This window comes from Chanodichthys erythropterus, chromosome 9 (genome assembly GCF_024489055.1).
Source record: "Chanodichthys erythropterus isolate Z2021 chromosome 9, ASM2448905v1, whole genome shotgun sequence".
NCBI lineage: Eukaryota > Metazoa > Chordata > Actinopteri > Cypriniformes > Xenocyprididae > Chanodichthys > Chanodichthys erythropterus.
The window spans coordinates 26,829,731-26,844,730 of NC_090229.1; the positions used below are offsets into that span (position 1 = coordinate 26,829,731).

General features: G+C 36.0%; 1 protein-coding gene across 1 annotated transcript in view; it reads left to right on the plus strand.

Moving 5' to 3' along the window:
• Nucleotides 1-15,000, plus strand: part of gpat2 (glycerol-3-phosphate acyltransferase 2, mitochondrial) — a 73,516-nt gene that overhangs the window by 51,184 nt on the left and 7,332 nt on the right. The window contains exons 15-17 of the mRNA XM_067393819.1: nt 1,516-1,658; nt 2,065-2,142; nt 9,624-9,749. Of these exons, the coding sequence (XP_067249920.1) occupies nt 1,516-1,658; nt 2,065-2,142; nt 9,624-9,749 (347 nt within the window). The remainder of the gene's footprint in view (nt 1-1,515; nt 1,659-2,064; nt 2,143-9,623; nt 9,750-15,000) is intronic.

Below are 15,000 nucleotides of genomic sequence, written 5' to 3' on the forward strand. Positions count from 1 at the left end.
ATGGGTTATTAACGAATAAGGTTTTTAAAAATGTAAAAAAAATGTATAAAAAATAACAATGGTGATATAATTAATTTTTTTATTAAAGGGGACCTATTATGCAAAATTCACTTTTGCATGGTGTTCGGATATAAATGTGTGTTGGCAGTGTGTGTAGACAACCACCCTATGATGATAAAAATCAAACCATTTTTTTTTATCCCCATAAATCATAAGCAGTGTCTCAGAACAAGCCATTTCCAGATCCCTGGCAGTGTGATGTCACATTAGCCACAGGCCCCACTCACGAATGTTGACAGACACTGGCGTTTTAACATAGAAGTTAGAAATGCCCTGAGCGAGTTCACAGCCAGTTGTACAGTCCGCCATTGCTGCACTGACGAGAATGTCTCCCGAGCGTTTTAGGTGTTCTGTAGCTGGATGGATTAATCCACATAGCTCTCTTCATTTACTCCTTATATCTGAGCCACTGAAGATGAGGTGGATTAATTTAGTTTTTTTGAAGAAAATGCTCCCTTAACTCTACCGAAATTCGTTTATGTCTGCGCAAATCATTCCACTTTGTGAACGAATGTCAATACAAAGGGACAATGCAAAACAGAGGTTGTGCTAAAAATTAGTTACTCAAGGATAGATCAGTAAACTGGTAGTGATCCAGTTTACAGGCAAGAGCACTTTATTACAGTTTATTGGAGTTGATTTGCAGATATAAAGTTTACCAATTTATTAAGCACCACCCGAAAAGTCCCTCTTTAAAAGTCCCCTTTCAGTGTAAACAATGAGATTGTGTTTTTTTTTTTTTGTTTTTTTTTTTTTTTATAATCAATTAACACTGCATTTGTCATTTTTTACAAGATGGACAAAATTTGTCACCAAAAAAAATAAAATAATTTGGTTTAACCAAAATTTTGGTTTTACCGAATGAGAATTTTGGTTATGACTATGTGGTCCTTTGCAGGTGTCTGAATGATGTCACATAAATGGATCCTTTATATTGGTTACTCTGAATGATATCAAGGAAATTATTTTTTCCGGACATTCTTTCTCATAACAAAGCAACTTCAACACAAAAGTTTAATACAATTTTGCACTATGTTGAGATATGCTGTTATAAAATCATGCCAGGAAAAAAAAAAAAAAAAAAGTATATTTATTTATAATATTTTAAAATATTTTAATCACAAATGAAATGGCTGTACTGGCCTTTATACGGTTAAACCGAATGACCTTTTGATCTGCAGAAGATAGCAGAAGATTGACCGATTGGATTCTCCAAATTTAGTGCATCTGTTTCAGACTTTTTTTTTTTTTTTTTTTTAACCAACAATATTTGTGCAAATATTTCTTTAGTAATGTTACAAATTAAAAAAAAACAAAACAAAAAAAATCACTCTGATAAATAATCTGATTGTTCTGCCACTTCAGGGTGTTGATGTCTTTGGGTTGAATCACATTTGCACCACAGCAGGGATTATTGACAGTGCTAACCCTGAAGGCATGTGTGTTTGTGTGAAGCGTGTGCTGTCTCAGCCATGCTGAGTGAGGTTGTAGGCTGTGGAGGGGGTGGAGACCAGGAGTTTGATGTTGTGCTGGGTCAGGAGGAGCTGGCGGAGAAAAGCCTCCAACTCACACATTTACTACCACCCGGGTACATACCGGTGAGTCTCACTCAAACACACACATATGATGTTTATAATCACGTTGATGCTAGTAGTGATTCATTCAGCCGCCCTGCTCTTCAGTCAATCAGAAAAAAAAATCTAATTTATTTTTTCATACAGTCTCCCAATTTCTCTCTCGCTCTTCCAATCGATCATTTGCTCCCATCTGTTCCTTTTATTATTCTCTCTCGATGTCTCTTAAATCGAGTTTCCCGTTCAAGGGTTCTTCAGCGGCGGGAATAGCATGTGTAATTATTGTAGGCACATTTTACACTTGCATCAGCAAATAAACACTTGTAAAGGCTGTGAAATGTCAACAAGAACAAAAACACTACACAACTAATTATCTCTCCTTTCTATCTGCTCTCTCTTATCTGTCCGTCCATCTGTTTGTCGCTCTCAGCCATGTCAGAACGCTCACAGCTTTGCTCTTGATGTGGTGGACAGCATGGTGCGCTGTGGGGTTCTTGTTATGGAGGAGGTAAGACACCTGCATTAACAAACAAAATTCACTCGTTCTCTGATCACAGTTGGTCTTCACACATGCAGTATTTTTAAAATCCTCATCAGTGGTCTGTCGAAATGGGTTTTGTATGGTCAGTCTTAATATTCTACAGAATAGAGTAGCCAAAGGTTGCTATTATAAAATTTTATATTATACAATACAAATTATTTGTTTCATATACTTCATTGTATCATATATTATTATTTTGGGAATATATATATATGTGTGTTTAATTTTTTTGAGCAGTTATATATATATATATATATATATAACACTTTTTAAATCAGAGAATAGCATCAAGTCAGTTAAACTCCTGGGATATTGATCTGGGGCCGTATTCACAAAACATCTTAAGGCTAAAAGTAGCTCCTAACATGCCGATTTAGGAGAAACTCCTAAAAATAATGGGCGTGTCAGTCCTAATTTTAGGAGTCCTACATTTTTGCTCTAAGAGTATTTCACAAAGCATTTTAGCACTAAAACTAGCTCCTAAATCTGTGAAACATTAGGAGTAGTCAAGAGGACTCCTAAGTCACTAAGACCAAATCACAAACAGTCCTAATCCACCCAAAGACACTGAACACCATTGAGGCAATAGCGATAGAGCCTTAGTTGCTGAACTTTTTCTTGATAAATGCAGTACATTTTTATTTATATATTTGAATCTACGATGAGACTTTAACTTTAACAAATAAATAAATATTGTCTGATTACCTGTGGTTACCAATGGTTTTCATGAGTTCACACTTACAAATGATTGAATAGAGTATATATATATAAATAAGCGTATTTGGTGTGCTGTCCAAGGGGATTGAGGGCTCTGAGCTTGGCATTTAGCCCAAACCCAAAGTGATCTCCGTATCCCCAGCCGAGAGTGAGGAGCGGGGTGGCAGAAGGATGCAGAAAACTGTCAAAGTAACTATAGGCGAGTCAGCTTTCGTCTGTGTATATATTCCTCCTCTCGAGCTGATTAGAAAAACTGTTTGAATGTGTTTCTCCCAGACTTTGTTTATAAAACATAATTTGTAGCTTGAATTCTACAATCTCTTGAGATGCAGACATCCAAGAGGTGGACAATTAAGTGTATATACTAGTTTAATTAGTGACACTTAGCCTATTTTAAAACCTTTATGGCAACAATATGGCAACATTTTATTTTGACTATGGCAACATTTTAATTAAAAAAATATTTATTTGAATAGGGCAACATTTGTATTTTAAAACCTTTATTTTAATATGGAAACATGACACCTCATTCTACAATATTTCTATGATTAAATCGCTCACTCCTCCCCCATCAGCCAATCACTGTGTGTTTACTCCATAGCAACGAGGTCAACCCCGCCCTTACTCTTAGCTTAAGACTTCTATCTATTCCTTAGTAAAAGTTGGTCTCAGCAGCTTTGTGATTAGGTTTTAAGAGAAAACTCTTAGCTAAGAACTTTTACTGCTATTTAGGAGAACTCTTAGTGGTAAGATAAAATGTTTTGTGAATACAGCCCCTGGTCAGTTAAGTAGCAGAGAGGGTTGTTAATCAGTTTCAGCTGCTTTGGTGTTAATGAAATTAACAACAGGTGCACTAGATGGACAACGAGACGACGCGCAAAACAGGAATGGTTTTACAGGTGGAAGCCACTGACATTTTTTTTTCCCTACTCATCTTTTCTGACTGTTTTTCAGTAGTTTTGCATTTGGCATTGGTCAGTGTCACTACTGGTAGCATGAGGCGATACCTGGACCCTACAGAGGTTGCACAGGCAGTCCAACTCAATATGTGCCTTTGGCAGAAGGTTTGCTGTGTCTCCCAGCACAGTCTCAAGAGCATGGAGGACATTCCAGGAGACAGGCAGTTACTCTGGAGAGCTGGACAGGGCCGTAGAAGGTCCTTGGTCCATCAGCAGGACCGGTATCTGCTCCTTTGCGCAAGGAGGAATAGAATGTGCACTGCCAGAGTCCTACAAAATGACCTCCAGCAGGCTACTGGTGTGAATGTCTCTGACCAAAAATCTGAAACACACTTCATGAGGGTGGCCTGAGAGTCCGACGTCCTCTAGTGGGCCCTGTGCTCACTGCCCGGCACTGTGGAGCTCAGTTGGCATTTGCCATTGAACACCAGAATTGGCAGGTCCGCCACTGGTGCCCTGTGCTTTTCAGTTGAGAGCAGGTTCACCTTGGGTGCTTCTCAATTCTTATTTGTGCATCCTCGTTTCCTTTCCTTGCTTTCTTTCCTCGCGTCTTAGCTCCACCCCTCCAGGATGCGAGGGAAGGACGCAAGGAAAAGACGAGAGGACGGAGGAATTGAATCAAGTGAAATGATAAATCCTCGCTCCCTTTAGCGTCACTTCAAAGCGTCATCAGCTGCGCTCGAGGGATCTACCCACATGTTGTTAAAGTTTGGTTATTTAAAAAAATATAATAAATATTAATAAAGCAAGATGCCTAGTTGAAATATGAGATATAAAGTTTATTTAATCTGTAAAAGTAAAGCATACATTTAAATTATTGTGACAGATAAGAAGGGGGAGGTGAATTTATGCGTGCGTCACGTTTCTCAATGAGAAAGACTTCCGCAAAGGATGCACCTGTGTGTCCTCGCTCATGACTCCTCAGGAAGCCTCCTCACTCCTCGTTCCTCGTCTCCTCACAGTGCAATTAGAGAATTGAGATGTCCTTCAAGATGGCTGAGCTCGATTGTTTTCCGGGTCATAGGATGGAGGACGGAGGAGCGAGGAGACAAGGAGGGATATTGAGAAGCACCCCCTGAGCACGTAACAGACGTGAAAGGGTCTGGAGAGGGGAGGCATATCAGGGACACACAGACCTCTACAGGCTAGACAATGGCACCCTGACTGCCATTAGGTATCGGGATGAAATCCTTGGATCCATTGTCAGACCCTACACTGGTGCAGTGGGTCCTGGGTTCCTCCTGGTGCACGACAATGCCCGGCCTCATGTGGCGAGAGTATGCAGGCAGTTCCTGGAGGATGAAGGAATTGATACCATTGAATGGCCCCTACGCTCACCTGACCTAAATCCAAAAAAACACCTTTATGACATTAGGTTTCGGTCCATCTGATGCCGCCAGGTTGCTGTCCAGGAGCTCAATGATGCCCTGGAAGAGATCTGGGAGGAAATACCTCAGGACCCCATCCGTCGTCTCATTAGGGGCATGCCCTGACGTTGTCAGACATGCATACAAGCACATGGGGGCCATACAAGCCAAAATTGGAGTACCAATTTTGAGTTGTTGCAATGAAATTTCAGCAAAATGGACTAGCTTGCTGCATATTTTTTTCACTTTGATTTTTCAGGGTGTCTTTGAATTTGGTCCTCTGTAGGTTGATAATTTTCATTTCCATCAAACGATGTGGTATCCTTTCGTTCCTAACACATTACCCAGTCCAAATCAGTATAGACATCCAGCATGATATTTTTTCCCATTGGGATCTGATGTATTTTCAAAGTGTTCCTTTTATTTATTTTTTTGAGCATTGAATATGAAACATATATATATATATATATATATATATATATATATATATATATATATATATATATATATATATATATATATATATATATAATATATATTATATATATAATATATATATATATATATATATATATTATATATATAATATATATATATATATATATATATATAATATATATATATATATATATATATATATATGCTATGGAAAAAATTAAGAGACCACTCCAAGTTCAGAAATCAATGTTAAGTGGTCTCTTAATTTTTTCCATAGCTGTATGTATATATATATATATATTTCTTTTTTTTTTTTTTTTTTCATATTTAACATGATTAATGCAGCATCCATTGTTCTGTCATCATTTGTGCTATAGTATATGATTTGGGGTGTAAATCGGACGGTTCATCACAATACTATATCGATTCTCATAGCCAGTGATACGATATTTGCAGATACTGGAAATTCTGTGATGCGATTATGATGCAATTCAGAGGTATATCGATCGATATCTTGATATTATATTATATGCCTAGTTACAACCAGTTACAATTTAATTACCTCATGCCAAAATATATAACACATTTAATTGAAAATTTCGCACAGAAGATCAGTAAAATGTGTAATGTTAAAAATCTACAGAAAAACAAGTAAATATAGGCAATTTATATAAATATTTAAAGACACTTATTTTAAATGTATAGCACAGCTTTTTAATGAGGCAATAACAAATTATAGATGGGACAAAACAAGATAAAATAATAAGCTTTCATTGCACAAAAGTATTATATTAGGCTATAAAAGGCTCCATTACAGAGCGGTGCAAACCGCTTATGTGCGTCCCAATGCTTAGAATGATGCGCTTGAAGCAACATTGTTTCTCATTGTTTTTAGGGAAAAGATATTGATTTGTGGTGTATTAGATTTATGCAACAGTTTATTGAGCCTTTCTCTTTAACCATTTAAATTTCAGTTACTGAGAGCACAAAGAACAGTTCATAGTACTCTCTACTCTAGTCCAGTGTTGTGATCTAACAGACACCCGGTAGAAAGTAACATGATTTAGAAATAGTAATAAACTCTAGCAAGATGAAGTCATTTTATGCAAAATCATATTGAAACACAAAAATGAGTAAAAGAAGACTAAATTCAGTGGCCTATTTGTGCACTGTTTGCGATGGGGCATTCTGTGTGTGTTATTTCTCCAAGGCTTTAAAAACAGCAACTGATAAACTTTAGTGATGATTCAGCACCCGATCAGACACTGACAGCAACTGTCCTGACTCCGGAGCATCTTTCACAAGCTCTAAAAGTTAGGTTAGTTTAAACAAGAATGCATGCTTCGGCAATAATGCATAAACTGACATTATGGAAAATGTGGAGAGTGTGAAAACGGTACCTCTTAAATTTATAAATGGTATCTATTTTTTACACGTTGCATCAATATATTGTATCATTACACATTTAATCAATTTATCAATCTATATCAATGTATTGTCACACCCCATATACGATCATGCTACTATTTATTCAGGTGCTATTAAACCATTCAGGTACGGAAAAAAACAAACAAAAAAAATCTGTACTGGCACAATCTGTGAAGCGGCTTTCTTTGAACAACCACCCAAAACATGCTCACAGAATGCCGCTACAGACAGTGCGCCAGAGCCAGCGCCACATTGAGTCATATCTTTTGCGCTTGAATGAACAAAAACACAGTTATGTAAAAGTTCCCGTTTTGTCGAGTATCATTTGTCGAGTAAGCAAAGTCTTAAATGAGTTGTGAGAAAATGGGATGTGTGTCAGATCTTTGTCATGTGTGTCACGTCTTAAAGTGACAGCAGCTGTGAAAATCTTAAAGCACACTGTTTACAAGGTTACATAGAAAGAAAAAAAAAACAAAAAACTTTTTTATGCATTTTAACAGTGCAGGGAAATATCTGAACTCTATTTAGGGCATTCATTATTGAAGTATTACAATTAATGCTGTCAATCGATTTAAAAATGCAACTAATTAATTGCATATTTTTCTGTAATTAATTGATTAATTGCACCTAACATTAAAGTTTTAATATTGTAATAATGTCACATTTAATCTTCAAATGAATGCAGAAACAACATAAAGGCAGTATATTTAAAATATTTACTCTAACAGGTAGGAAATATACAGAAATTGAATAAAGTTATCAAACACTTCACAGTCTTCACTGCATAAATTAAATATAGATTAATCCTTATTAAAACTACAAAAGTCCAGTCAAGAGCAGTGAGCGATTTTCTCTTTGTCTTTTGTTCTTTTATTAACATTAATGACAGACATTGATGCAGTATTTTATCTGTCTTACAGAAAACAATTGTAGAATTTGTTTGCTTACTATAAAAGCTAGAAATGTGCCCTGGCTAAGAGAGCCTCAGATGTGGAGCTGGCATCTCACTTTGTTGTTTGACAATAAAGTTAAATACTTCTGAGACCTGGAACTTTGACTCTGCAAGTTTTTCTTTGAGACCTGAACTGAAGGGACACAGAGACATCGAATTTGCCACGACATCATCACAGCAGCAGGCTTATTAGGCTGCTGTTACTTTAAGATCTTACTTTAAGATCCAATGTCCTCACATCTCTTTACAGTCAGTTAAGACTTTCCCCTGGTTTCACAGACAAGGCTTAAGCTAGTCCTAGAGTAAAATGCATGTTTGAGCTGTTTTAACTCAAATCACCTTGCACTGACATATCTTAAAATATGTCAGAGACATTGTTTTGTCTCTAGATGCACACTAGTAATGTTTTTTTCTAAGGTATGTTTATAAAAGCTACTTAAATGCACTAATTGAAATAAGGCCTAATGCTGGTTTAGGCTAAGTCCTATCTGTGAAACCGGGCCTTTATTTAACTCACTTAAGACTGTGCTTATGAGGATACTTGACAAAGCGGGCATTTCAGCATACTTTTGTGTTGTTGTTTTTTTTTTCATTCAAGTGTGAAAGAGAATTCAATGCAGCCATCTTATCGTGCTTATATGGTTTAATAGCACTTGAATGAATGATAGTGTGACCATATAATGTAATGCTAAAAATTGCATGAGTTAACATGTTCTTTTTGATAGCCCTAATTACAATCTAAAAATATATTGAAACATCAGTGTTAGGTGTGGTTAATCGCAATTAATTACAGAAAAATGTGCAATTAATTTTTTTTGTTTTGTTTTGTTTTTGTTTTTATGATTGACAGCTATATACTGTATACTCAATTGTGCCGAAATTAAATTCATTTTACACAGTAATTAATTAAAATGTATATATGTTTCAAAAAACACTGACATGATTCAACATTCTTTTCACTATTTGACAGGTTAATAAATGTCTGGTGTCCTGTTTCTCTACTATACTATTCACAAATAAATAAATATATATATATATATATATATATATATATATATATATATATATATATATATATATATATATATATATATATAAATTTATTTATATATATATTATAAATTTATTTATATATATATTATAAATTTATTTATATATATATAATAAATTTATTTATATATATATAATAAATTTATTTATATATAATAAATTTATTTATATATATATAATAAATTTATTTATATATAATAAATTTATTTATATATATAAATTTATTTATATAATTTCAATGCTAAGATCAAAACAACAAACAGTAAATTCAGAGACATGGCCAAAAATACAGTTTTCACTCCACTGCCCAGACATCTAGCAAGCTCGATCTAATCTCTGACACTGACCGTTCGGTCTGTGCCCATTTATTTTCAAGTGCCTCCACAGTTTTCAGCTGACTGATTCAAAAACACCCACAGAGATGAATGCTATTTTTGTTTTTCAGTGTATAAAAGTCATTTCAACTCTAAACTGATAATTTTGCAACTTGTTTGTATGTGTCTTTACTCTTTAGAGATGTGAACTTTGTGTATGCAGGTTCAGAAGGATACACCAGTGTGTGACTTCATGAAGAGGCAGGGTGTGTTATCATGGGCTGCTTCAGACAATCCTGACCAGAGCAGCGATTCAGACTGTGAGGAACCAGACAAACACTCATATAAGGTACGCGAACCCACAGACCCATCATTAATAAAATATGGACATTTAGTGTGATTTGAATATTTTTGTGTTTATAGTCATATATTGAGATTTATAGTAGTCACATAATCTCTGGACACTGGATCTATAGTTCCAGTGAGATGAAAACCGCAGAAAAAGATTAACACACAAACCTCATTCATCATTTAAAGACACACACAGACAGACAAAACAGCCTTACAACTAAGACAGACAGTTCTGCTGCTCTTGAAGTGTGCTTCTGTCTGCAAATTGCTTTTCTTGTTCTCTTTCTGCTGGATTCATCGCACAGAGACAAAGAAGGGAATGTCAGTGGTGTGAGCTGCTGTGGATTGGTGTCTTCTGTTGCATTAAAACCTCAACCAAACATTTCGAGCACAGGCAGAGTTGCCTATCTGCGGTTTTCCCGCAGAATCGGGCTACTTTTACACTGTTGCCGCGGGTTGTTTTTCATGTCCACGGGTTGAATCGACCCAAAATAACATATTTACCCCCTGGAGGGGTCATTTCTGTGTTACCTTTTGAAGCTTTTGAATGATTATTCAAGTGATGTTTGCTAGCATCACTGTTACCAAACACCAAGCAAACAAGCATCACTATTACTATCGATCATACAAACCCGATTCCAAAAAAGTTGGGGCACTGCACAAATTGTGAATAAAAAAGGAATGCAATAATTTATAAATCTCATAAACTTATATTTTATTCACAATAGAATAAAGATAACATATCAAATTTTGAAAGTGAAACATTTTGAAATGTCATGCCAAATATTCGCTACACATTCCAAAAAAGTTGGAACAGGTAGAAATAAGAGGCCGGAAATGTTAAATGTACATATAAGGAACAGCTGGAGGACCAATTTGCAACTTATTAGGTCAATTGACAACATGATTGTGTATAAAAAGAGCCTCTCAGAGTGGCAGTGACTCTCAGAAGTCAAGATGGGCAGAGGATCACCAATTCCCCCAATGCTGTGGCGAAAAATAGTGGAGCAATATCAGAAAGGAGTTTATCAGAGAAAAATTGCAAAGAGTTTGAAGTTATCATCATCTACAGTGCATAATATCGTCCAAAGATTCAGAGTATCTGGAACAATCTCTGTACGTAAGGGTCAAGGCCAGAAAACCATACTGGATGCCCGTGATCTTCGGGCCCTTAGACGGCACTGCATCACATACAGGAATTCAGAAATGGAATGGAATTCCATACTGTAATGGAAATCACAACATGGGCTCAAGAATACTTCCAGAAAACATTGTCAGTGAACACAATCCACGGTGCCATTCGCCATTGCCGGCTAAAACTCTATAGGTCAAAAAAGAAGCCATATCTAAACATGATCCAGAAGCGCAGGCGTTTTCTCTGGGCCAAGGCTCATTTAAAATGGACTGTGGCAAAGTAGAAAACTGTTCTGTGGTCAGACGAATCGATTTTAAATTCTTTTTGGAAAACTGGGACGCCATGTCATCCGGGCTAAAGAGGACAAGGACAACCCAAGTTGTTATCAGCACTCAGGTCAGAAGCCTGCATCTCTGATGGTATGGGGTTGCATGAGTGCGTGTGGCATGGGCAGCTTACACATCTGGAAAGGCACCATCAATGCTGAAGGGTATATCCAAGTTCTAGAACAACATATGCTCCCATCCAGACATCGTCTCTTTCAGGGAAGACCTTGCATTTTCCAACATGACAATGCCAGACCACATACTGCATCAATTACAACATCATGGCTGCGTAGAAGGAGGATCCGGGTACTGAAATGGCCAGCCTGCAGTCCAGATCTTTCACCCATAGAAAACATTTGGCACATCATAAAGAGGAAAATGTGATAAAGAAGACCTAAGACAGTTGAGCAACTAGAAGCCTGTATTAGACAAGAATGGGACAACATTCCTATTCCTAAACTTAAGCAACTTGTCTTCTCAGTCCCCAGACGTTTGCAGACTGTTATAAAAAGAAGAGGGGATGCCACACAGTGGTAAACATGGCCTTGTCCCAACTTTTTTGAGATGTGTTGATGCCATGAAATTTAAAATCAACTTATTTTTGATACATTTTCTCAGTTTAAACATTTTATATGTCATCTATGTTGTATTCTGAATAAAATATTGAAATTTGAAACTTCCATATAATTGCATTCTGTTTTTATTCACAATTTATACAGTGTCTCAACTTTTCGGGAATCGGGTTTGTACTTCCTTAGGCCTTAGTGTTGAATTCGCCGTATAACTGGGCATGAATGATACCTTAATTCATGTGGCTGGATTTTGTGATCAGACTAATTATGTACTAATTAATTATAGGGACTTTTTGATAAAAAATAAATAAATAAATAAATATATATATTGCCTTGACGTGCACATGAACTTTAATGACATCCCATTCTTAATCCGTAGAGTTTAATATGGAGTTGGCCCACCCTTTGCAGCAATTACATTTTATTGAAGGAAAAGAATTGAAAGTGGGGGGGAAATAACATTATGAAATAAATGTTTTTCTCCAAAACACGTTGCCCACAAATATTAACACCCTTTTTCTTCAATACTTTTTGCAACCTCCTTTTGCCAAGAGAACAGCTCTGAGTCGTCTTCTATAATGCCTGATGAGTTTGGAGAACACCCGAGAAGAGATCAGAGATAACTCCTTCATACAGAATCTCTCCAGATCCTTCAGATTCCCAGCTCCATGTTGGTGCTTCTTCTCTTCAGTTCACTCCACTCATTTTCTTTAGGGTTTAGGTCAGGGGACTGGGATGGCCATGTCAGAAGCTTCATTTTGTGCTCAGTGACACATTTTTGTGCTGGTTTTGATGTTTGTTTTGGATCATTGTCCCGACGGATGATCCAACCACTGCCCATTATAAGATTTCTAGCAGAAGTGGTCAGGTTTGGATTTTTTATCTGTTGGTATTTGATAGAATACAGCACAAAAATAGTCCCACAACATTAAAGATCCAGCAGTATATTTAACCGTGGACATGGGGCACTTTTTATCCATGTGTGCACCAAACCCATCTGGTGGGTTTGCTGCCAAGAAGCTCTTGTTTTAGTTTCATCTGACCATAGAAGCTGATCCCGTTTGAAGTTCCAGTCTTGTCTGACAACTGAATATGCTGGAGATTGTTTCTGGATGAGAGCATGGATCTGGATTTTTCTTGAAACTCTCCCGAACAACTTGTGGGGATGTAGATGCTTTTGATTTTTTTTTTTCTTTCTTTTTTCTTTCTGAGATTCAAGACTCAACTAATCTCTGCAATTCTCCAGCTGTGATCCTTGGACAGTCTTTGGCCACTTAAACAATCCTCCTCACTTTGCATTAGGATGATTTAGACACATGTCCTTTCAGTAAGATTTGTAACATCTTTAGTTGATTGGAACTTCTCAATTATTGCCCTGATAGTGGAAATGGGGATTTTCAATGCTTCAGCTATTTTCTTACAGCCACTTTCTATTTTGTGAAGCTCGACAATCATTTGCTACACATCAGAACTATATTCTTAGTTTTTTCTCATCATGATGAATGATTAAGGGAATTTGGCCTTTGTGTTTCCTCATGTTTATACTCCTGTGGAACAGGAAGTCATGGCTGGACAATTTCATGTTCATGATCACCCTGGTGAGCTAAAAAAAAATGTAAATATGAATGGGAATATACTTCAGAGATATTTTACTCATAAAAAATTCTAGGGGTGCTAATAATTGTGGGCAATGTGTTTTGGAGAAAAACATTTATTTTTTAATGTTATTTTCCCCCCATTTTCAATTATTTTCCTTCAATGAAAGTTTTGATTTTTGTAACCATTAGATTAGACTAAAGGTTAGATTTTTGTTTTATATATATATATATATATATATATATATATATATATATAATATAATATAATAATTTTAAATGGGGGAAAAAATCTCATTATGAAATAAATGTTGTTCTCTAATACACATTGCTCACAATTAATCATACCTTTTTATTCAATACTTTTTTGCAACCTCCTTATGGCAAGATCCTTCTGAGCTCCACCCTCCCAGCTCCATGTTGGTGGTGCTTCTCTTCAGTCCACTTCACTCATTTTCTATAGGGTTCAGGTTGGGGGACTGAGATGGTCATGGCAAAACTTTGGTTTTGTGCTCAGTGACCAATTTTTGTGTTTATTTTGATGTTTGTTTTTGGATCACTGCCCTGACAGAAGATCCAAACATGGCCCATTATAAGAAGAGACGGTCAGGTTTAGATTTTTTTATTTGTTGGTATTTGCTAGAATCCATGATTCCATGTATCTTAACATGATGTCCAGGATCTCTGGCAGAAATATAGGCCCACAACATTAAAGATCCAGCAGTATATTTCATTGTACACATGGGGTATTTTTTATTCCTGTGTGCACCAAAGCCCTCTAAAGTGTTTGCTGCCGTTTCATCTGACCATAGAACGTTTAAAAAGTAACTGACACTACTGGAACTTCAAACGGGATGGGTTCTATTGTCAGATAAAAAAAAATAAAAAAAATTTTAGCAGCAAAGACTTATAATGGGTTTGGTACAAAGGGAGAAAAAGTACCCCATGTGTACAATGAAATATACTGCTGGATCTTAAATATTGTGGGCCTATTTTTCTGCCGGAGATCCTGGACATCTTGTTCAGATACATGGAATCATGGATTTTATCAAATGGCAAAAAATGAAAAATCAAAACCTGACTAGAAATCTTATAATGGGCCATGTTTGGATCTTCCGTCAGGGCAATGACACAAAAACAAACATCAAAATCAACAGAAAAATGTCACTGAGCACAAAACCAAGCTTCTGCCATGACCATGTCAGTCGCCTGACCTGAACCCTATAGAAAATGAGTGGAGTGAACTGAAGAGAAGAAGTGCAACATTTGAAAATGAGCATTTATATACACTCATAATACATAAACATGAACAAAATCAGCATTTAAAACATTGGGGTTGTTAAGATGCTTTTGAAAGATGCTCACCAAGATCAGAAATAAAGTAAAAACAGTAATTGCTTTCTATTTGAATATATTTTAAAATGTAATTAATTCCGGTGATACAAAGCTGAGTTTGTCACGCAATCCTTAAGAAAGCATTGTAATCTGCTGATTTGATGCTCAATGTACATTTCTTATTATTATCAATGTTATATATATATATATATATATATATATATATATATATATATATATATATATATATATATATATATATATATATATATATATATATATATAG